General features: G+C 39.1%; 1 protein-coding gene across 1 annotated transcript in view; it reads left to right on the plus strand.

The window, feature by feature from the left end:
• Positions 1 to 25,923, plus strand: part of LOC122797037 (histamine H3 receptor-like) — a 475,949-nt gene that overhangs the window by 20,392 nt on the left and 429,634 nt on the right. Inside the window, 1 exon segment of the mRNA XM_044065811.1 lies at positions 15,098 to 15,301. Within this exon segment, the coding sequence (XP_043921746.1) occupies positions 15,098 to 15,301 (204 nt within the window).

The following is a 25,923-nucleotide window of genomic DNA, read 5'->3' on the forward strand; positions in this document are numbered from 1 at the left end:
ATAAAGTTTCTGGCAATGAAAGTAAGTCATGAGTAAGATTAAATTCTTTAGATTTTGCCATAGGAAGTTGAATGGCATTCACCATCATTCACCATAATTGGGTAATGCCAAATTCCACCCAAATGCTGAGGACAAAATGTGAACATTTTTCCACTGCCCATTTCTGGCCATATGTGTTGTGTGCAATACTATTTTATGACCAGATTAATCATGTGAAAAAAAGGTGGATAAGAGAGTAACATAAAAGGGAGTGGGAAGCAGAGGCTGGGACATAGGAGAAAGAATACATGAATATGCAGCATAGTGGTGGGAAGGCATAATAGCTAGCCACTTCTTCACAAAACAAATGTAGTATTACTACACATGACATTGGAGAGTTATCACACCAAGGGTAGGTAACACAACATAATGATGTTGTAGATCCAACTGGACCAAATTAAGGGTGTTGAGAAGACATATAGTTGAACTGGAGAGCTATGTATGGGGTGTAACATTTTTTGTGGGACAACTGCTCATTATTTTTTGTTATTTGTTTTGTTTTTGTGTGTGTGTGTGTTTTTTTTTTTTTTTTGGAGAGGCAGGAATGTGTCTCTCTTGATGCCTCTCACAGTTTTCTACTATATCTGCTGTAGTTGTACAGTACAGGAAAAAAAGAGATATTTGAAAACATGAAGAATAACTGAGTTGGCTGACTAATTAATGCCATATTATAGAGACGTGATGGGCCAATATACTTACACAACTGAGATGTGTTTGCAGTCATAAATTTATCCTCCCATCAGCTCAGGAGGTCCCTCTTGTGCCTCTTCATGTCACAGTAGTGATGACAATATTACTCCCTAGTGCATGAGATGTGGTTGCATTAGAGACAGCCTTGGTCAAGATATTTCAAACCTTAGATTTATACTGAGACCTGGTAAAGTCCCCCTGCAGTAGCCTCCAGCTGTAGTGCTTCACAAGGAGTGCCATAAAAATCCTGGACTTCTTAGTAACCCACCTTAGTGTTATAAATGGAACACCATCTCTACCATTGCCAGCAATGTTTTTAGCAATCAAGTTAGAAATATGAGTCTGAAATGGTGACTGCTAGAAGTATAGGTATGAAATGGCACCCAGTTCAAACCTTGTGTGCATCAGCTTGTGTACAAAGATGTACAGCCTTGCCAGCTGCATTTGCACAATTGGAGCATAACAGACACACTGGCATTGAATACATCAAGATGGTTAGTTGGCAGAAAAATGGTATGACCTGGAACATATTGGCATGTTGAGAGTTAGACACTGGTAAGATTGAGTAATACCACCCAGGAAACAAACCCAAGAGAAAATAAAGATAAATTATTTATCTTTACCCATTAACTGTCACTGCCATAGTAGAACTTACCCGTTAACATGGTAATTACAGGTATACTAATTTAAGACTGAATGTAGATATACTTAACAGATGTCTGTATGTCTTTGACTTTACTTCATCATAGGACTGCATTTCTATGTAAAAGATAAGGTTTATGTTTCTAAATATATCTCAGATGCATGCAGTTGCATGACCTGAATAAGACATGGTGGGTTAGGTTGCATACATACATACTTCATAACACATACTACACATACTGCAGGATTCAATAAACTCTGTGTAGGCTCCGTGTAGAGCCTACATGGATTGTATCCATGTAAACAGCCATGATGTGCTCTCGGCAACATGCAATGCATATTAATGATGCAGGGTGTGTTTAAGTGAGGTTTCGCTGTGCCTCCCAGTAGTGCTGCCCAAACCTTTTAGAAGAACAAGGATAATGAATCCATGTACATGAGAGCATCGACTGTCCACCCCAAACCTCTCAACCTCTTAGAGCAAGAAATCTGTACAAAGCCATTAAATAAAGTGGGTCAAAAGCCAAAAAATAAAGACATAGGTCTGTATGTTCCTTATAAACTTAGAAAGTTGACAGAAAAAAAGGTTATGCATTAGAATGCATTTTCTAAAGATTATGAAGTCCAAAATGAAAATGTCTGTCATTATTTAGTGACTTCCATCCTGAATGATTATTAAAAAAACACAAATTTTATGAGGAACACTGCAAAAATATCAGCCAAAACCCTGGAAAACTTACAAACTAGTTATCATACGATCATAGGATGTTACTACACTAATGGCACTGGGGCCATCACAAGCTTAGCCAAGAGTTTATCTCCAAAAAAGAAACCTCAGTCAGCAACTGTCACCCATGTCAATGAAGGACAAAGGTGGAACCCCTGGGACAAATTTGTGGTTTCCCATCCACTCATCAAGGTTGCACTTGAAGAGGTTCAGTGAGATATTCTGTTTGACATGTATGGGAAGTCTATTCCAGAGACGGGGCAGCATCTTGGAGTCAAACCTGTCTCTCCAGCAGGTGTTGTTGATGTTGGATATTAGATTTAGGCCTTTTGGGCAGGTAATGCATGAGGAGTTAAACGTATGGGTATGGAGCATCTCTAGTAGTGCAGGGTCCGATATTATTTATTTATTTATTTATTTATTTATTTATTTATATTTGTTGACCGGGAGTGTCCGACTGGACGTAGGTCCATTTTCAGTGGAGGCCCAGGGAGAAAAGCTCCACAGTTAAAATAAACAGACAGTATCTACATTGGATTACATAGCGATTAACAATTTACATAGCAATTACTTACAACATATTTACAGATGAAGAACATAGTACATCAGTAGACAACTAGAATCTTTATCTGTGAAGTACATAACAGACATTAACAAATGTTAAAATGAGAAGTTCCTGCTGTATAAGTACTAGGCTTATGAGCATCTGAGCTTACTATAATCAAGGTAGTTAGTGGAGTGGAAAGAAAGGTAGTGGTTGGATGGGGTTGGTGATATTAGAGTGGGAGTTGCAAGGGCATAGCCAGCATGTTTTTAGGTGCGCTTTTAGTAAAGTTTTGATGTGAGTGCATGATGGTACAGAGGTAATTGTGGGTGGGAGGGAGTTCCATAATTTGGCTATGGTGCAAGAGAATAGTGCTTCACCAGCAGAGTTATTGGCTTTAGTGATCTGCAAGTGATTTTTGTTGCTGGATCTTAGTGGTCTGGTGGTGCGATAGAGTTGGAGTAGATTCTGGAGGGATGGGACATTTAGTGGATGGTTTACTAGTTTGTGGGTGAGTGAGAGTTGATACCATTGAAGGAGGTGAGGGAGTTCAAGCCAGCCCAGTTCAGCAAGTGAGAGACAGTGGTGACTACGGTAGGATGCCCCTGTGGCGAATTTGGCAATTTTGTTGTAGCAGGTCTCTAGCTTGTTTAGATCGCATTGCCTTAGGTTGGTATATATTGGAGAGGCATAAAGTAGGGTAAGATAAGGTGGGAATTTGCTATTGAAATCTTTGCTGCTTTGGTGAGAAGATGCTTATTTCTGTATAACACTCCTAGTTTTTTGTGGACTTTTTTTATGGTCATGGATATGTGAATGTCAAATTTTAGTTTATTGTCTATTTCCACTCCTAGCAATTTGGTGTGTTCAGTTGGGTATATAGTGGTGTTGTCTTTTGCTGTGATGTTAAAGTGAGAGTTGTTTTGAGTATGTTTGGTGGGTTGGAAGGTGAGTAGTTTAGTTTTGTTTGGGTTGAGTATTAATTGGGCATTGGATAACCAAGTTTCAATGAGGAAAAGGCTTCCTGTGTGACTTTTTGCAGTTTGGGTAGGGACTGGGCTGAGCAGATGATGGTTGAGTCATCTGCATATTGTATGAGTGTGCCATGTGTGGTGGCAGACGCTAGATTATTTGTGAAAATAGAAAAGAGTAGGGGTCCAAGGATGGATCCTTGGGAAACCCCTATGGAGACAGGTAGTTGGGGAGATATGTCATTCTGCCATACAACGGATTGTTGGCAGTCAGACAGGTATCTCTGAAACCAGTTGGTGACTGATTGTGAGAAGGATAGGTTATTGAGGACAGAGATAAGTTGTTTGCGTGGGACCATGTCAAATGCTTTAGATAGGTCTAGGAAAGTAGCAGAGGAGAGATAGCCATTGTTTTTATTCTGAAGGATAGTGTTAGTAAAGGAGAGTAAGGCAGTGGTGGTGCTATGGTTTGGTCGGAAACCATGCTGAGTATTGGAAAGGAGGTTGTTAGTAAGGAGGTAGTCTGAGACCTGAATGTGTATGCATCTCTCTAGTATTTTGGAGAGTGGAGAGAGAATAGCTATGGGGCAGTAATTGGTTAGTTCTGTGGAGGGTCTGCCTTTGTGGAGGGGAATTATATGTGATACTTTCCACAGTGTGGGAACAAAACTTTCTGACAGAGATCGGTTAATCAAGATGGATACTGGGTAGGCCAGAGCATCAGCTGCGATTTGTAGGTATTCACTTGGGAGGTTGTCTGCTGCTAATTTGGTGGGTTTAAGTTTAGTTAAGAGTTTTTATGTTGGAGGTAGGTACAGGAGAAAAAGAAGGCAGTGGGGAGATTAGTAGTTGAAGGTGTGGGTTGGAGGAGAGGGTGGTTGTGTTGTTTAGCTAGTGATAGTATGGTTTGTGTGAAGTGTGTGTTGAATGAGGTAGCAATATTTTCTGAGGAGTGAGGGATGTTAGAAGGAGCGGTACTGACTTTACCTGGGTGGAGGATGGAGTTTATGGAGGACCAGAATTGTTTGGGGCTGTGTTTGGAGGAGTCTAGGGCAGACTGGTAGTATTGGAATTTGTCCTGTTTTATTAGCTTTTTGACTCTATTGCCGTAGTTCTAGAAATTTCTGTCTAGTTGAGGGGGTCTTGGTTTTGCACCAGTGCTCTCAGGCTTTATCCCTGTTTTTCATTTCTGACTTAGTGGTTTTCTGTAGCCATGGGGAGGGTTGTGCTTTGATTCTGGAAAGTCTTATGGGGGCATGGTAATTAAGGATGCTCAGGAAGGTAGTATTAAAAAATTAAACTGCATCATCAAGACTGAGGTACTTTAGAGGATGCCAGTTACATTCTTTGAGGGATGAGATGAATGTGAGTGGGTTAAAGTTTACTTTTTTTACGTAGCTGACAGTAGACAACAGGTTTAGCTTGGTATAGGTATTTTTTCAGTAGGAATGTTGGGGAGTGATCTGATAAGCAGCCTGTTATATATGACTGGGGACTCTTACTGACTAGTATCCAATCCAGGGTAGTGTGCTTGCTGGAGTTTTTATTTATCCTGGTTGGTGACTGGACTAGTTGGGTGAAGCCATGAAGGTTTACATGATGGGTTGGATGGTTGCCAGAACAGGATTGCCAGTCAATATTGAAATCACCTAAAATGATAGTTTCTTGGGGGAGATGGTGGGTAGACCAGCTGAGGAGGTTTTCTAGTGGAGGGATGTTTTGGCCAGGTGGGAAGTAGCATCCAATTATGCTGATGGTTTTGTTTTGGTTTATTTTGAGGTTGGTATATATTATTTCTTCATTGCCTATTTGTGGAGCTGATAATTTTAAGATCTGGATGTTTAGATGCTGTTTAAATATTATAGCTACACCACCTCCTTTCTTGTTTAGCCGGTCTACTCTTAGTATGCCATAACCTGTAGGGAGTATTTGCTCACTGGTAATGTGAGGTTTTAGCCAGGTTTCTGTCAGGACGACTATATCTGGGGAGTACAAGTCTATGGTGGCATGGAGTTCATGGACTTTGTTGGATATACTTCTAATATTTAGGCTTAGTAGAATGAAGTTATTTGGCTTTCTATTGGCTGTAATATGGGAGAAGTTGTGGTTTCTAGTCTGATTATGAGGATTGGGGTTGGAGATTGTAGGGCCAGGGTTGGGGTGGATATCTCCACTTAGGGCTAGTTTTGATATGCATGAGGTTATTAGTTTTCTCAGTTTTTGAATGTGTTCGTTTATAAGGGAAACTTTAAGATTGTGCTCTTTGGGTAATAGGTATGGTGGGAGGGTTACTATGTTAAGTTGTAGGGATGCTTTATGTTTGAGTAATATAGATGGTAGAATATGTGGGGGGTGCATAGAGATGGTTCTTGAGTTGGTGGGAGGGGAGCTGAGTGAGGGTGAGACATGAGTGGTGGTGTGAGTAGTAGTACAGTGGTAGTGGTTGAGTGCGGGAATGATAGAGCTTTGGTAGGATGTAAGATATGCAAGGAGAGTGCATGCAGTGAGCATAGGTAAGGTATGCTTGTACATGTTAGTTGAGGAGGGGTGATAGTAGTGGGAAGATGGAGGAGGTAGTGTTGGGTTAGTGCTGTGGTTGGCTACTGGAAAGATGGGAGGGGTTTGTGAGTGTAATAAAGATGGGACCACTGGGGGCGATATTGCCTCGTAGGCAAGACACAGATTACCTCTGAGCAACCTGCACGATACTGAGTAGAGTGATAGCAATTTGAGCCTGTCCAGACAGGACAGGTGTTGGAGGCCATGGATTCTCTTTGTGAGGTATTTCTGCGGCCTTTCCAGTTGGTGCAGGTGTTTGGAGAGATACATACCAAATGGGGCATTATACTCAATTATAGGTCTAATGACGGGGGAGGAGTACAGAAAGGTAATAACATCCTTTTTTCTGGATGCAATCCATTTACTTATGAGATGAACCAAGTAAAAGGCTTTTCTGACCACTGCCACTACATGATGGTTGAATGTGAGATTGTTGTCAACCTGAATACCCAGGTCTCTCACCACAGGTTGTGTGCTTAGGGGATTGCCATCTATGTGGTAATCAGTAGGGGCCATGTTTTTGCTGAATGGTATGATAATACATTTTTTTTGCATTTAATGTAAGGCCGTGACTTTGGCACAAGTCATTTGTTGCTGTGAGACCCTATTTGCAGTATGTCAACATCATTTGGGGAGACAATGACAACACACAACCTACAGTCATCTGCAAACTTGGTCTGCCACAGGCTCTTTGTCTCTGCCTGGACCTCTGAGAAGTAGATGCAAAACAGTAGGGGTCCCAAGACAGATCCCTGTGGAGCACCACTAGTGATATGTCTGCTGTTGAAGGTGGTGGCTCCTATTTTGACCTTGTGAGTCTTATCGGTGAGCCAGTTGGCCACCCACCTGATGAGACAGGGATTTACTCCATGTTGTGTTAGATTTTTGATGATGCCCGGATGGGGGATTGTGTCAAAGACCTTGGCCAAGTCAAGGTAAGCTGTACATACTGACTTTCCCTCATCCAGGGCCTTGGTGACAGTCTCAAAGAAGTCAACCAGATTCATCAGGCAAGATCTGCCCATGATAAATCCAAATTGGGTGGGGTCAAGTGCTTGGAGTTATGTCCTTGTTTATGAGATCCATAATAATACACTTCATGGCTTTACAGATCAGCTTGTCAAGCTAATGGGGTGATGGTTTCATAGGTCAGTAGTGGCACCACTTTTGTGCAAGGGGATGACAATGACAGTTTTCCACTCTGGTGGATTGAAGCCTGTAATTAGGCTGTGGCTGAATAGGGTGCTCAATGACAAAGCTAGCTCTTGTTGGAGATTGTATAGAATACAGCCTGGGATACTATCAGGTCCCATGGAAGCTGTATTTTTTGCCTTGGGTAAGGCTTTTAACACTTGATCTACAGAGATGTGATGTACAGAACAAGTATCAAGGATGTCGAATGGGTCTCTAGTGGGATAGGGGTTGAAGTTTGCGCTGAACCTATCAGCTAGCAGGTTGGCTAAGCCAACAGGATCAGTGTAAGTGGGACCATTAAGTACTAATTTGGACAAACCTGGGTATCTGTATGCTTTGGCTTTTCTCCTATTTCTTTTTTTTATGTTTGCCATGTTTGTGCAACACGCAGTAGCTTTTGGCTATGCTTACCTTGTCCATGTAATGGTACCACCCATGCATCAGACATGACCCAAACATCCAGAAATAGAAACTGGATTCTTTCACTTGCTATTGTTGAGCAATGCTGGGCATTGCACAGACCTGATAAGTGGGGCTGTGTTACACTCATACCATCAACTTAACAGTCAATACTAAAATACATGTTCTCATGTAATTAATCTTGTGGTGACATGTGTTGAGTGTGGGACTGGAGTGCACATGGTCCTAGATTCTAGTTCAGGGTATGTAAACCTTATTTATACTGTTGCAACATTGCAGCTTGTACAACTAAAGTGATACTCTAAGGAATTAACCGTGGAATTGTATTAGTTGAAAGTTATTTGCTGATACATTCAAAAAAGCTGAGTACCACTTAACATCCCACAAACCAATGCACTTGTCTTACTGTGTTTGTGTGATGGTAGGTGGCGTGCATCTTTTTCAAATGTATCAAAATGTAGACAGTGCATACTCTCAGTAAGCACAACTGGCAGAAAAACATGATATTTAAAAGTGTATTGGCAGGAATTGCACATTAGGCATTCAGCTTTAACTTGTGCAGATATGTCAGATGTTGAAGAGCATGTGCAAATTCTCGGTTATCCAGGAGTCCAAGTTTTTTACTGGGCTCCTGGTTAAGGATCATGGGCCCTGCCTCATGCAGGAAAAGTATACCGGCTGGCAGTATAAATCCAGTGCCTGGTCTAGTTTGGCAAGTGCTCGTTCCAGTGCAACTGGTATGCCACACACTGGGGAGCAATGTTGTCACCATTTTAAAAACCTCTATTCGAGGAAAAGGGATACCCTTGATTGGTGATCAGGGAGTGTTGGACAGGGAACACCCCAGAGTGTGTATGTGTGAATTTCATTTAGTACTCATAAATATTTAAGCTCAATATGGTAAAAAATTGTATTCGTAATGCTTTTTTCTTTTTCGTTCTTTCCACAGCTGCAGATTAGAGCCTCAAATGTGAGGTCCCATGCAAGGTGACTGGCCAGGAGGCATGAAGCATGTGGTATGTAGGCATAATTATATAAAGCATTTTTATTGCAGCCTTAACAGTTATAGACAGGTTACTTGTTATATAATACAGTTGTATGAACTTGGAAATGCATATCTGAATTGTAAAAGCAAGTATGCATGCATTACTCTGTAGCATAGCTTTCAACTGTACTTATTTCTCCTGAATACCCAGATATAAGAATCACTGTTTTGGTCTGTTCATTGTAAGATTTATGGTTGTCTGGGAAGTAATTTATGTTGAAGTCAATAAATAATGAGTGTCAAAATGTATGTTAACACAAATCCTTTGCAACTATCCATTTATGTAACAGCAATATTTGAAACATGTTCCTAGTTATGGGTCATTGTACACCCATTATTTTATGATATGACAAGCTATCCTGCTCTAAAAGGTGGAGAGGTACAGTCTGTAACACAAAGCCCATTCTCAGATAACAGTGAACATGAATCTATAAAGCATAAAAGGAAAGAGTGCTTACATTATGTTGCATTCCAAAGGAAAAGTACAATATTACAGTAGTCGCTGCTTGTGGGTTTTAATACCACACTTCCCAAATTTAAAACTCAGCTAATTACAATACTGTTTTAGCTTACCATCAATAAAAAAATACATTACTGTTACATAGTTATCATTATAGCATTTGAAGTGCAGACCTCTAGACCTGTGGCTTGAATGGCCTGCTGTCAAGTGTAATCACTGTACATGGAACATGCATATGTGCAATATGTGCACCCATGAATGATTGCTGGATGCATTATGATCTGTACTATAGTGTGCATGTGTTAGGAACAGGGTAGTACAAGTAATAAAGAAACTTCTTAGCAACTGGTATTGTTAAAAGTAAAATGTAACAGAATAGAATAAATTAACTGTAGAAAGCTATGTATATTACCTGTGAATTTACAAATGTTCTCCTTTTTTCCCTTACCCCATCCTTCTCATCTTTTTTATATGGATTTCTTATTTTGTATTATTATTTTTATTGCCATAATGATTATTATATTTTACTTATATAATCATATGTATTGCTATTATATTATTTGGTATTACTCCTTATGTTTTGTTTATTATGTATAATTTTAAATTGCTTTGTTGTTAAATACTTTTTCATTTTTATTATTTATCATTGTGTTTGTAATTATATTATTTAAAACTTTTTATAATGATTTATTATTGTTTCTTTATTTTTTTATTATTATTTTTTTTTTATGATTTATTTCATTTTTAGCTTTAATTTTTTTATTTATTGCTACATCACAGCAGGGTAGGCTGGTTCCATGTGATCTGCCTACACTCTCCCCACCAGCTGAAGCACCAAGGCCCAGCACTTTGTGGCTGCAGCCTGGTGGCACCCCCCCTGCTGTCCCTGCCCTACCTGGACCATCAAATAGTTCTGCCCCAGAAGCCAAGCCTGTGGTCCTCTTTGTGAGAAGATACAGAGGGAATGCATTCATCACCTGAGCGGAATTGCCAGGTGTGGTACATAGGACTGTGCAACAGACTGTGGGCACATGTCTATGCCAGAAGAACAGCTTGCATTCCATCCTGGTATGGCAGACCAGCCATAGGTGTAGATGTCAGCCACGGCAGCCAGCAGTGCAGTGATGGAATGGTGCTGGCAGTCCAATGGGTGAGGAGTTAAATCACACTGTTTCCATGCCTGATGTCCGTGGGACCTTGATCCCCCCATGCCCACCCCAACCAAGGTGTTCACACCCCTGTTGTGTCCCTCCCCAACTCTGTCTCTTGTCTTATATGTCTTGTCTGTCTGCAAATGCTTCCTCACCTTCCCAATGTGTCTCCCCCAGACATCCCTGTGTCCCTTCCCCAATATTCTACTCTTTCCTTACAAAACAAACAAAAAAAAAGGACACCTTTCCCCACAAAAATTAATCCCATACATAGGTCCAATTGGCTTCACAACACAATTATGTTGTTGTCACCCCTCTCTCTGGAGGTGACAGTCCAAATTCAGCTAAGAATCTGTACATGTGCTCATTTGTTACTGTTGAAGAAATGGATAGCTGTGGTTCTCACTTACACCCTTCCTGCACATTCCTGCCTTCCTTTCACTTTGTTTTCCCCCCTGCTTGCTTTTCATTTCAACACTTTCCTATCTTCCACATTTCTTTTCTTTAAAGAATTATTGCACAATTGTGCATTATGAGACCTATGTATGAGACAATATTTTTGGGGATAGGTGCCTTTTTTTAATTAAGGAGAGAGTGGAAAGTTGGGGGAGGGACATAGGCAAGTCTGGGGCAGGCACGTTGAGAAGGCGAGGAAGTATTTGCTGACAAACAAGACATACAGGACTGTACAGCTAAATTAATAACAGATGAAGTCTTTCCACAAACACGCAGGGCTGTAAGGGGAAAGTAAGGGGAGAAATCAAATGTCATTTTTTGCATTCCTGGCACTAGTGCACCTACCACCATTGGGCACTTTTTTATCCTGGGACTTGTTCATGCAGGTATCTTGTTTATTTTTTAACCTACTTCTATCCATGATATATGATATATAGAACTTAGTCCATATATCAGTGTCACCTTGGTGAGAAGGGTCCACCTCATGTAGGTTCTAAGACTTGAGGATGAATTTAATTTCAGCAATACTACTCTCCTTTGTTTGCTGATTTATCAACTCTCCATTTGGACAACTTTTCTTACCTTAGCAATTGATCCAATGATCTGAAAAATTTAGTTCTGTCAAGATAATACTTGAGTTGTCTGGGGGCATACAAGGTATGGGCTACCCTTTCTCCCTCATTTTTAGATTCAGGGAAAAAAAACAGGGAGATGGATAGTTTGATGTAAAGTAAACTTGGATACCACTTTAGGCATAAAAAAAGGAATGGTCTTCAAAGAAATCCTGTCCTTATGAAAAATGAGGTAGTGTTGACTCACCACAATAGTTTGCAACTCAGATACCCTTCTTGCAAAGGTCAGAGCAATAAAAAAAAATGTTTTCCATGGTAAGAACCTCAAGTTATTCAGATTAGCTGGTTCAAATCAAGCATGTTTTAGTTTTTCTAATACAAAATTAGGATTGCAAGGAGGGCCCACTGGTATACTTGGAGGCCTGTTATACAAAACCCTTTCAAGAGCATTTTGACATATGACTGCCTTGAAAGAGGAGGATTCATGGGCACATGTGCTGAAATGGCCAATAAATGAACCTTGATAGAGGGATAAGAAAGGCCATAGGATAGTAACTCACACAAATATTGTAAAACGAGAGAACAACTAGCCATGAATGGGCACTGTTTATGTTGCTGGCACCAACTAGAAAAACGCTTCCATTTGCTAATATAAGATTTTCTAGTAGCAGACTTTCTTGCCTCCATTAGTATCTGCTGGATGTCCTCAGTAAACAGATGAGTAAAATGAGTTAAAACCCTATCATTCAGGCAGTCACTTGAAGACGATTGATGTTAGGGTGCATCAAACACCGCTATTCTTGTGTTAGTAGAGCCATTCTGTGAGGACGTTTGTGGTAATTGTCCCTAGCCATTTAAAAAAGAAGAGAGAACCATGGTTCCCTGGGCAAGAATAGAATCACCACAATGATCTTGAAGGATTTTGCTGAATCTTCAAAATTATTCTGGATATTAGTGGAAAGGGTGGAAAAGCATACAGAAACATTTGTATCAAAAGAAAGAAATGAAAAGGCATCTGTCTTTCAGGCCTTTTTACACTAGTCTTGGAACAGAATTTTGCCAGATGATTTTTCAGAGAGGATAGAAAGAGGTCAACTTGAGAAACATCCCACAGATGGATTAAATAATGGAAGACTCCTCCCAGATCTAGTTTCCATTTGTAATGGTCTGTCCTGGTCCTGCTTAGTTTGTCTGCTACACAATTTTGTTCTAATGAAATACAGGATGCCTGTAGAGTGAAATTGTGATGCTAAGTTACATCCCAAGCTAATATGGCTAGTTTGCAAAGAGGTAAGACCTGGTTACCCCTTGCTTGTTAATGTACCACATCACCACTTGAAGAGATCCCAGAGGACCAACGATAGTTTAGAGAATTGAATGTCTTGATCAGGGCAAGCAGCTCCTTGATATTTATGTGCTTGCAGCTGTCCTTGGTGTCCCACACTTCCTGCAATTTTATTTCTCCTGAAACTGCTTCCCAAGCAACATCTGAAGCATCTATGGTGACTGACTGCTTAGCAGCAAGAAGGAAGAAGGGGAGACCTTGATTTAAGGATATCTGTTATCTCCACCAGGTAATTTCTCTTCTGATAAGCACTCAGTACTGGGATCTGAAAAGATAAAGGGTGTTGATGGTGGGACCAAAATAATTTCAGATACTACTGTATCTTTCACATGTGGAGTCCTGCCTGGAGTATCATGAGAATCATAGATGCCAAGAGACCCCAAATCCAGAGGTATTCCCTCACAGTCATGGAAGTCTGAGTGGAAAAACCTTAAAAATAGATCTAAATAAATTCCTGTGGAAGAAAAGCTCTTTGAACTGAGGTGTCTAGTTGACATGCCAGGAACAAAATCCTGTGTGAGGGAGTCAAGAAAGACAAAAGGTGATAAACAAGTTGTCTAAATATGGAAAAATGCATATACCCTGTAGCCTGCAATGAACTATAACTATAGCTAGACACTTTGCGAACACACTTGGTGCAGTGAAGTTTCGATGAAAACAAATGTGATGAAAAGCATCTTTTAAGTCTAGTGTTACTAGGAAAGCTAAAAGTGTAAGAAGAGGCAACAGATTGTGAAGTGACATCATTTTCAGTTTGGGAACTATCACAAACAGGTTTAGGAACGAAAGATCCAGAACTGGTCTCCAAGCATTTTCTTTCTTTGGGACTAGAAACATCCTTGAATAAAACCCCTTCCCCACCTGGGAAGGAGTAACTGGTTCTTTCACTCTTTGGGACAGCATGTGATGAAGAATAGGTAGAAATAAAACAGTCTGATCTGCAGAATGAGGAATGACCCCCTGGAAAGGAGGAATTTCCTCCCACTGTCACCTGTAACCCTGATGAATGATTTTTAGAACCAATCTGTCTGAAACAATCTGATGCCTAAGATAAAACTAAAGATTCAAACTTTCTGGAAGAGAGAAGGCCAGGGTGACTTCATTTTTGGAACTTCCTTGATACTTACATGTCTGTTACCTGAATTCTGTTGAGACTGCTTATTCTGTTTTTTTGCTTTAAATGGATGAGCAGAAAGAAAATCCTTTGGACAATTTGGAAAAGGAGGGCTGCAAAATCTTAAAGAATCCATATATCAACTTGCCCCATTCATCACCCTTTTTTAATCACCTCTTCAGCAGATGGGCCAAACACTGAACCTCTATCCAAGGGAGAATTTAAAATCTAATTTTTAACATCATCTGAAAGGTTCTGAGAATGCAGCCAAGCAAACCTCCTTAAAACCACACAGGTGGTCATACCCCTGGAAGAAGTATCAACAGAGTCATACACACATTGCAAGCAATGAGTAGTGACCTGTCCAACAGAAGAAACTAAGTTATTTGAAGCAGATTTTTCTTCACAAGAAGAAATTGTAGATAAAACATTCCTCATACTTCCAATATGTTGGAATAACCTTTAACATATGAGCCTGACAATTTAAAATTCTGAAATTTGGAGTTGCAGAAGTATAAACTTTTTCTCATTCCTATCAAAAAGTTTCCCATCTTTATTAGAAAGAGCAGGATTGGAGTTAACTAAGTGCTTAGCAGCAGAGGAGTCAACTAAGGCTATAGCTGCTGGGTCAGGTTTGGGAATAGTGTGGAAAAATGTAAAAGACTATGAAACGTTATACATCCTATATGCCTTTCTAGGGACAGAGGACTAACTTTCAGGACAATTGCAGACAGAAAGGCACACATCCTCTGAAGCAGACAGGATAGGAGGTTGTAGGTTCTGGAAATCCTTTTGTAACAGTTCATAGTATTTTTGAGGGACTGAGAAACCTCAGTGTTCTACCACTGAAAACACTTGGACATTCTAGCAATAGTCTAAGAGAAAAATAACCCCCCACAGGGAGAATCAGAAAGTGAGCTATACTCTGAGTCTGAATCAGAAATCTGAGGACAAAAATGTAAATCTGTCCCTGCATCGTTCTATTCAGATTTAGAATCTTGAATCTCTTCAGGAAAGGAGTCATCACTCTTTCTTTTACCAGAAACTGCTCTACAAGAAGGATCAGTAGCCTGAAACAAACCTTGAGCTAGTCCCATTAAACAGCTCCTATCCACCAAAATTAGAGGAAGAATAGATACGTATTTGGTTTTCTGTTTCTTTTTGACAGGAAAAATGGGCCAGCCATGTTACTAACAACAGCTGCAAAAACAGGGAAACCTTTCCTGTTCCCTCTTGTAGGACCAACAAGAGCAGTTCTCCCTTGTCCACTGAGTGGAACCCTACAGCCACAGAAGATATGGCTAACCCCCAGTCCACAGCAGCTGTAGGCAGCACACCAGAAGGATCTGGGGTGAAGGATGAGTGGTCTGAGGTACAACAAATGGCCACACTAGAGTCACCCAGCTGCGGCTAAGAAACATTTTTAGCTTGCTTTGTTGGCAAAAGCTGTTTGCTTAACTTTTTCTTTTTGTGGCTGGAAGAAGGACCGGCCATGGGAGTGACAATATGCTCCATGGTCAAGCTAAAAATGGTACATCTATCCTGTGGAAAATAAGCAACAATAGAAGTAAAACTATCAGTCCACTAAAATTATTTTTTTCTCTTTGCAGAAAAAAACACAGTAAAAACACCTTCAACCACTATGGCAGCCCTACATTGTTAAGATAATCGCATTTTTTCCACAGTAAGTATTTTATCAGTTAGGTAACACTACTTTTAAATTGACCAAACCTACAACTATTCTGTTTAAAAGTACGTTACAGTCTTGAGACAATCCTTTTAAACACAACAGTCCTAGGTTTAAAATAAAATTCCTGAAGCAGAAAGTAATAAAACATCAGTAAAAAATTAGAAAATGAAAATTTTTTTCCCCAAAGGGAACTTATCTGTCCAGCTAAGGAAAGCACAAGTTGACTGGTCAATCCTCAAAAGGATCAGAGGAGTGTACTCTTCTGTGGCAGTAAAGCTCAGGAGGGCTTCACATCCAAACTTGTCTTTTAGTCAGCTCAGCTCAAGCTGCTTGACAGTTTGAGCACATGGAAGGTGCGCTAAAGTTTTGGAAGCTGGCAGGATGTTATATTCTCAGTAGGATATAACTCATATAGATAAGATAACTGTAGCACTGATCAATATGAAGAATACCACTATATGTTAAACAAACCAGAATACAGGTAAGCAGCTCCTCTGTTATACAACAACACCTAAATGAAGAGGAGCTGCAGGTGCAACACATAGTGTCTGACCTGTGCTTATCATAGAAGATATTTAAAAGGAACTGAAGGGATATGCAGTATGTACCAGGAGAAACTGGGGAGGAAAGAACTGCAATTATTTTTCTTGTTATCTATAGTGATGTTTTCTTTAGCTATGGAAAAGGGAATTTTAATCATGATATTGACTGGAGTTTTACAATGGACACAGTTCTAAATAGTCACTTTAGTTATTGTTCTTTGATGGAAAAATTCTACCGCAGAAAGAACCTGCAAACCACTAGTTTATCTAAGTTAATATCCATTTTTATTTATCATGATTATATTAGTCTTTTTGAAATGGCATTTGTATTTATTAATTCTATTCCTTGTTGAGATGTATGTAGAGATTTTCAAAGCTGAAGTTAGTATCCAGTGCTATAAAGCTATCAGTTGGATTGGCCTGGAATTTAAAGGGATGCTAGTAAGAATGATATTCTTTATTGACATTTTATTACCAGGAATGTCCAACTGGGTAGGTGTCGATTTTCAAATGAGGCTTCAGCAGAAAAACTCGAAACATTTAAAAAACAATAATTTTGCAATCTTGAAAATAGTAAAAAAGCATATATAGTTTAAATAATTATAACAAATGCAATGTAAAATGAAAACATTAGTTAAGATTAGATACAAGTTATATGATAATCTAATATTTAGATATATCTTAGCCAGTTTATAGAGGAATTAAAGGTAGGTTACTATAATAAAAACAGGAACTGCAATATGAAGTGAGAGAAAAACAGGCTTGTGGTATATTTTATAAATAACCCAATTATCAATAGTTGGCTAGATTTAATCATGAAGATGAAGCTAGAGTGATGAAATAAAGCCAGCTGTGGGGAAATCCTGTGATAGTCACATCCAGGAGTGGATTATTACTATTATACAATGACATTATTTAAGAAAGGAGTTGCTTACCTTTTTTAAATAATGTCTTTGTATAATAGTGCTTTAGTGTTCCTCTGAGTTCTTCCTTGCTTACTGATGTACTGTGAATGCATATATGACTTACATCCCCACACTTGTACAGTAAATCAATGCTGTTCAGGAAAAGCAACGGAAAAAATAGAATCTCAGTTGCTGTTTTTTTTTTCTGTCATTATACCCCTGTTAATGCAAGAAACCTGGGCAAAACCCAGCATAATGGTGGGACAAAAGTCCAAAGATAGTGACATATTTTAAACATTTTTCTTACAAACTTGGAAAATTGTTAGAATGAGAGGTTTTGTGTCAGCATGCATTTTCTGAATGAGAAAAAAAACATAAATCTTTATTGTTTATCATCATTTAATGACTTCAATCCCCATTTGCTTACCAGAACTCAACATTTTTAATGAAGAAAAGTCCAAAACTGTGAGGTAAAAATCTGGATAGTTGAGAGGTACACCTGTCAAGACTTTAATAGGGACAGTGGAAATATACAAGGAAAATCATGTCAAATTCTGTTTCTTTATTTTTGCTGAATGTACCTCATTTTTCTTGTACTTTGCTCTGTCCTCTAAACATATGCCAGTTGAAAACTCTGGCTGCTCAATGGTATTTCAGTGGCTGGATTTTTTTCTATTGGTATTTGCTCAATTTACAACAGGCACACTGAATGGGCTGTCCAATCTGTGTTCATGTTTCTGAATGGCAATCAGCTGTTATTGTATAATTAGAGAGAAAGCCAAGGAAAAGAAATAGACAGAAGTAAGAAAGTGGGTGAAGAAGGGAGAGTAATGAGGTGGAATGTATGAATAGGTACTTGTTCACATTTAGGGATATAATTTATCCTGGTGTTGAGCAAGAATAGAGACAGCTTTTGTCTAGGAAGTCTTTCAGAATGGTTTTGAACGATGGGAAGGTAATGACCTGATGGATACAGGTAAGGCATTCCAGGCCTTAGCAACCTAGTACAAGTATAGACAATGCCCAGCAGATTAGATAGATTTGTGGACAATCAGGAGTTTTTGGTCATTGGATCATAATGACCAACTAGGAACTTAGTTGTGTAGAATGTTATTTAGTGCTGTGAAGCAGATGGATGCTGGATAATTTTATAAGTGATAATAAACTGTGTATAGGTGAGTTGATGGTGTAGTTATAACCAATTTAGACTTTTTAGTGCTATACAGTAGTGGGTTCTGAAATGGGCATTTGCTGCAGATTTAGAAACTCTGTTATAGCATAGTTAAAGTTTTGATTTTTGTGATGCCTGGAGGTTAATAAGGAAGTGGGTACCATAAAGAAGTGTGAATGGGTGATAAGTGGTGGCAAGTGCAGTTTTAGTTGCATTGGTAAGAATAGGTTTGTGAGGTATACAATAAAAAATCATTACTATTCAAAAATGAGCATGGTGACTAGACAGCCCAACCAGTGTGTCTGTTGTAAATCAAGCAGATGCTGATAAAAAGAAGTTTGGCTTCTGTGCATCCGGTCTTTCTATTGGAATATGCACCTAACACCATCCAAAAGATAAACTTGGATGCTTCTTCTTCCCTACAGAAACTAGCACATTAACATGCTTTCTCTGTACCATTAAGCAGGGAATTGAAATTGTTTTAAAAAATCTTAAATTAATAGTCTGCACCACGAAGCAGGTTACAACAGTAAATATATTTAAAAAAAATCTCACACCTTTTCATACCAGGAACTGTACAATTGGTTCCATGGGAACTAACTTACTTCAGTCCTCAATAACTAGCCAGAAAAGAGCATATTTTAGAAACAGATCACTAGATTTCCTGCAAAAATATCTTCACCCTCATGATCAAACCACTTCAACCATTGTAAATCCTGCACAACCTACACCATGTTGTGGATTATTGCTAAATTACACATTACTCTAGTTTGCAGAAGTCTGTGGCTTGAATTGCTGGATTATAATAGACTGCACATTACTTCAACATTGCAGACAATTAGCTATTATTTTCATCCTGTCATCAGAAAATGGGCATCTCTTGTTTCATATTTATCATGCAAGTTGGGAAACTTTACCCCAATTGTTAGGATTGTGTATATTCGATACCAAGCTGCCAGAATTTCTACTCACTTTTGGCCCTAAACATTCAGAGGATGTAGGTATCTTATTTTAGAGGGATACTTACAGGAGTCCCCATATGTAAAACCATTGCCTATGGAAGTGTTCCCTGCAAGAACAAAGTATAATTTCCAAACTTAAAACAACTCCAGGACTTACTAACATCCCAAAAAGATGGGAAATGTCAACTCATTTCAGAAGAGAAGGAAAAGTCTTGATACATTATAAGTAATAAAGCTACAGTGACCATTGACCATTTGAGGCTGAAATTATACAAATTTGATCCAAAAGATTAAGTGAAATGTCTGTCATGCAAAAATCTAAGAGATGAGTTACTGATTGACAACAATGTGTTGTACCGGTTCTACCTGACATAGTCGAAACCACACAACACCGACAACCACATCACCGACACCACATATTCGACAGTCCATAAACACGAAACCACACATAACCGACAACGAAATAACCGACGGTACACAAACACGAAACCCCATACACTGCACACACCACAATAACAATTAAAAACAAAACACATCCCCATTCCACAAACCACACACACAACACAAGCACACCAAAATCCTTACAAGCCCACACTAAACCTTACCCTAACCCTAAGGTCCGTCACTATCGCACACTTACCTACCCGCTCCTAACCCTAACTCACTTAACCCGCCCCTAACCCTAACTCACTTAACCCACCCCTATCGCTCCCTAACCCTAACTCACTTAACCCACCCCTATCGCTCCCTAACCCTAACTCACTTAACCCACCCCTATCGCCTCCCTAACCCTAACTCACTTAACCCACCCTATCGCTCCCTAACCCTAACTCACTTAACCCACCCCTATCCCCACAGACCGTCAATCTCCACACTTACCTGCCTCGCACCCTAACGTCCGTCACTACCGCATACTCACACAGCCTTTCCCCATGTCGGCATCCTCGGCGTTGGTGTTGTCATCCGTCGTGTCGGTCTTCTGCATTGTCGATGTTCTGCCACTCGCGATTCAAGGCGGTCTTCGTTTTCGATCTTCTGGAGCTCCGAATTCCGCTGTCGGTCTTCTGCGCTGTCGACGAAGTCAGGTAGAACCGTTGTACCATATTTGGAAAACCAGTATGTATGGTAGCAGACATTTGAACTGGTTTTGAATTTTATCTGGAAAATTGCAAAACTGCATGAGAAAAAAAAACTGATAGTTGGCTTTTTCACGCATCTAACTTCTTGGGGAGTGTGAATCTTTCTGCCATTTTGGTACAGCAGGCAGATGATCTAAAATAACACTTCTGCATTATTCAACAGAATGCAGCTATTGCGGCAATGAAGCCAGGTAAAGGCAGGATGGATGACTCACTTATGGAATTTAAAGAAAATTTCATCTGTCTGATACAAAAAGCTATTGATGATTCATGTTTTTATTTAAAAGATGACAGAAATCAACCATCAGATCATGGAAGCACTCCTTGATCACTGTTACTGAAGCACCATCAGGATCCCTTAGAAATGAAATACTTCTGACGTATTTCCTTGTTTAGTATTCACTATAACTTATGCATGAGAATCCAGATGAAGTGAATTGGGGCAGTAATCCCACAGCACAGCCACTGAGATCACATGAAATTTATGTCAGGTAAACAGGCCCAGCCAATTGTCTGGTAGGTCTTGGAGATCAGATGTAAAGCAAGCAGGATTTGCTTATTACTATATAGATTCAGTGTTGAAGTATTTTGTCAAACTTTTGTAGGGATGTCTGTTTAAGATTTTAAGTAGATTTGGTTCCATAAAAGCCTTTGCTGCTGCTCTTAAATGATTTATATAAATTCAACAAACATGGAATAGTATTCACTGGAATTATCACAGTTTTGAACAAAGTGGTAAGAAATTGGATGACCATTATCCCTAGTGTTATTTACTCTGCATACAGAACACCCCACTGCCATAATCTTTAAGTATTATGTGGTTGACGTAAGCAAGTAGACAAACACTTGTAATGGTAAACCTATGTGCAGCCGATATTTTTCTCACTTTTCCAGATACAGTCATGGGTGGATCTGATCTTTTTTGATTTCTCGTTTGCAGTCAAAAAGCTCATTAACTATAGATACAATCTTTATAAACAAATACATGACTTGTACCTTTCATATATCCCTTCATGTGAAGTAATAATTTTCATCCCCAACTAAGAAGTAATAATTTTTGTACCCATTTGAGTGACAGTCCTTTGTTGCCTTATCTGTCACAAGGGATCCAAGCTGACGTCTATGCAAAATGACATACGGGATATCACAGAGTCATATTTTGAACATTAGGCAAAACTTTGCCTTACCATAATATAATTTTTTAAATGTATTTGATGTACAATATTTCTGTACTCCTTACCTCTGTGGTGTACTCACCAATTCCGATTCACAGATGAGTGAAGAGGCTGGTTCAGTTCTTTGTATACTGCACAGTCTGAGCCTGATATACAATATCATTGTGAAGGGGAACGGGGAAAGTAAGGGGCAGCTCCTGTTCTGTTTCAGAGCTATCTTTTCCATTGGATAGAATCACATTTCCAATCTACACGGGAAGGAAATGGGATTATTTGGCTTGATATGTTAGGATGTAAAAGAGACCATGTAACTCAGGACTTGGGGCGTAACCCTGTATCATAGTTAAAGAATCACTTTGCTGTTTACAGCAGAATTCTCTCATAATGTATCCATATTAAAGATAGCCTGCTCTGAGTTAAATCCTTTATTCTCAGCACAAAGGCTGAAATGAATAATACTGCCTGTGACACTTGCTTGGCTAATAGTAGTAAAATGTGTACAAAACAGGAGCAGCAAAGTTGCATCTGTTTGGCTTTATTAGGTTTGTTCAGGGGTCTACAGGAACTAGCTGAAGGCAAGGTGAAGCATTTTCTAGAAACACAATGCACTTTCATCTCTGGGAGAAAGAAAGAGTGAGAAAGACTGATTGTTTATTTTCTGTAAAGTTTGTATAAGATGTGGCATATATTACATTGGAACAGGAGGTGTTACTATTGGCTTATACTCCTACAGTAGACTGTTGAGGAAATCTTTAAGGTGTTGAAATAAAGAAAAAGTAGTTATTGGAAATACTCCAAGGCCTTAGGGATCAGTTACTGATGCCTAGGTACAAAGAAAACATGACTGGTTTCAACACTTGGATAAATAATTCCTGTCATTCTTGTGATCCAGCATGTGTCAGCATGGAACTAGGTGCCTGACGGTCCTACTTGTGTTGCAAAGGATTGTCTGGTACTCTTGTTCAAAGGCTTCCACATACTGGCTACAGTTCCTGTTGCCCCCATAGTGTCTTTTATAAGCAAAATTCCAGTAATAAATAATGTAGCAAATGTATCAGTTTCAAAACAGGATCAAATTAATGTTGCTCTGCTAAATATTAGAAGACTGAACATGCCTGGGTTTACTGCCCACCATGAAGTCAGACTCTGTGGCATCTGTGGTGGTGGGGGTGCAAATTTGACAGAGAACGTATGACCTCTAGGAAGATTTCCGGAAGCCCACATATGGAACTTGCGAAACTCCAAATCACTCTAACCAAAATCATCAGTTTATTGCACGTTAGAGGACACCTTCCGTGATCCCAGTAGTTCATGTTAGCTTCATAAATGCCATCAATGAACTGCCCACAAATAAGAACTCCATCGCTCTAGGAGATGTTAACTGCCCATAAATTGCCTGGAGTGCCTACATCTGCAATGTAGGTTACAGACAGAAGTTTTTGAATCTAATAAATAAAAACTCAATGGATCAGATTTTTACTTGCCCAACTAGTGGCAGCAAATTACCTGGCACATACAAATGTAACATCATCATGCACAACATTTCTGGTCAATCCCTCTCCAGTTAAGTCAGACCATAAGTTAGTAACCTTTACCCTTCAAACTTTTTAACATCCTCCCCAAAACCGATATATCAGAATTCAAAGACTTTTAAGTGTACAAGTCTCCTCAAATTCTATGATTCAGTCTTAAAACTCATTTATAACAACATTACACCAGACTTCCCCTCAGCAGACAGATTCACAAAGGAGTTTTAATCCCACATAAATAAATGTATTGAACTGGCAGCTCTATCCAGATCCGAATAAAATGGGACTTTTAAAAACAAGCCGGACACTAAGAAAAATAAAATAGACAATAAACTAGATGGGGGTGCTCGTTAATGTATACAACAGATTTATGGACCCTCAAGTCAAGGAAACTATTAGGAAATTAACAAAGATTTAAAAAAAAAGACTCTTAGAGCTATAAGTCTATCTATGAACTCAGGTCAGCAACAATTATAAATTATCTTGATTTAGTTTAGAAATCTAAGAAACAGCACTAGACTTAATTAACACTGACGTTAAAATTCTCAGCAGGTTAGATCTGCACCAATTTGGTTTTGTAAAAGTTGTATTTCATGGTGGAACTCACACTGTTGAGAGTTGTCACACTTACACACAGCCTACCTTAATTTGGCAAATGGATTTTACAACATCTCCCAGACCACTGTAATTAATAAACGAAATGCATTATAAATAGAGCCGTATGTAGTAAGACAGGTGTCAAATTGACTAATAGACAGCACCATCCTCCCATTCGTATAGCATTGACAATACCCCACTTAAAATTGAAAATATACTTAGTGACCTGACAAGCTGGGTTGATAATTCCCTGTCCTTTGATGATCATGTTGCAACAGTTGTCAGGAAATCCTTCTATTTGGTTTAGCTAATCGCCAAGGGAATGTCATCTAGATTTAAGAAAATTATTGTCCTCTTGTATTCAGCACTGATCAGACCAGTTATAAAATACAATGTTCCCTTTGAGATGTACAACACCAGACATATCAAACAGTTATTAAGACTACAGTTTCCTAAAAAAAGAGGATCATGTGTTAAAATTTGTAAGTGACTACAAAAAAGACTGAAAGCACTGACCCTGTTTTCTATCTCTTTTAGCCTCTTCAGCGGAGGCATATGCTTCGCCTTTTGAGCAATCAAGGATGTAGTAATCCAGGACCTGTGGTATTTTCACATTTCAAACAGTACCATAAATACCAGAATAATGGATCTCAACCTGCTTCAGCATATTGATAAAGCTAGGTCAAGAGACATTCATAACTCAGTATCTCTCTTTTACCTGGAATATACCCTCCCTGCAGATAAACCTGTGTGATACACTATTTACCTTAAAATGGGACTTGAATAACTGGATAGGTGTTAATAAATTCAACCTGGGCTTTACTGGCCTAGCCCTCCTTGATAGTGGATGTACAGTCTATGGTGGGAAATGGCAAGGCATAATGGTCTCAAGATCCAGTATTATTAAACTTCATATGATTTGTATGATTTATATTCCTCCCTAGATCATTGAGGCAGACATAGCACCTTTTCATGATTGACTTATTCAGACAATGTCTTAATCTTGATCTCTTCCTGACAGTCTGTCTCTTCTCCTTTTATAAGGCTTTTTGCATGGAATGGGCTGCAAAACTAATTTTAAGTATGGCACAGTTTGTCTAAAATGTCAAGATATCCATCTTATTACTAATATGTCCTTGAGGAGAACTGAGAGACTGTCTGTTTTCTGAGTGTCTACAGCTGGCTGCTTTATGAAGGGAAGTAGAGAGCACTAAGTGAGTGGTGGATTTAATGCCCATTGGGCCCTGTGCTGTTTGTACCACCACACTTTTTAAGACCATGAGCAAGTGCATATTTTCTTTTTTATTCTTATTCTTATTCTTTAATCTATTCACCTACCTGATTGTTTTAAACTGTTGATAAATCAGCATGTGCTTGAGTGTTACTTTAAAATTTGATTAATCTTGAACATTTTCCCGTAAGAAATTAAATAAAATGCACTTTTGGCAATCACAAGTGTAACCTGTTGGTTTAGATTTGCGATTATCTTTTTCAATAATTTTAGTGATGATTAATGGAAATCATTAATGAGTTTGTTTGACATTTTGTGTTTTGATAAAACTCACCACTGATTATTCATTATAAACTCATAATACAGATAGGCAAATATTTTATACACATATAATATGCCCTCTCACCCCCTATTCCCAAAAGGCAGTCATCCTCTGTATACCCATCTCTTATCTGAATGGATTGAAAGTGAAAGATCAAATGACTAAAATAAGACATTTCAACTTGTTGGTGTTTGAGTTAGATATAAGGTATGCTTTATTGTTATCCCACCCCCAAAATATATGTACATGAATACAAGTCTAGTGTTTGGCTGTGAGCAAAATGAAAACATAATGATAATCAATATAATGTTGCTGTGTCTTTCGGCTTTTCCTGGTTAGGGGTCGCCAGAGCAGAACTCCAGTCCGCTAATGACTGGCAGTAGATTTTTATGTACCGAGTTGCCAGCCCTGATGCACAACCTTCAACGAAGGTACGCCCATTCACGCATGTCTCCAGACAGAAGATGCTCTAGCTGAGAATCGAATGGGACAACGTCTTACTGTCAGGCGACAGCGCTACCGCAGCACCACCACCGCAGTACAATGATAATCAATATAATGACCTCCAATAAATTACACCAAGACAACAGACTGGTCCTAGACAAAGCTATAATGACGTTCCATACAAATCTCTCAGGTTTAATTGGAAGGAAAAATTTAAAAAAAAAAAAAAAAGATAGACACACTGTCACCATGGCCTCTCATAACTAATGGCAACCTTCATTGTACAC

Source organism: Protopterus annectens, chromosome 3.part0, assembly GCF_019279795.1.
Source record: "Protopterus annectens isolate FY-2018-M chromosome 3.part0, PAN1.0, whole genome shotgun sequence".
NCBI classification, from domain to species: domain Eukaryota; kingdom Metazoa; phylum Chordata; order Ceratodontiformes; family Protopteridae; genus Protopterus; species Protopterus annectens.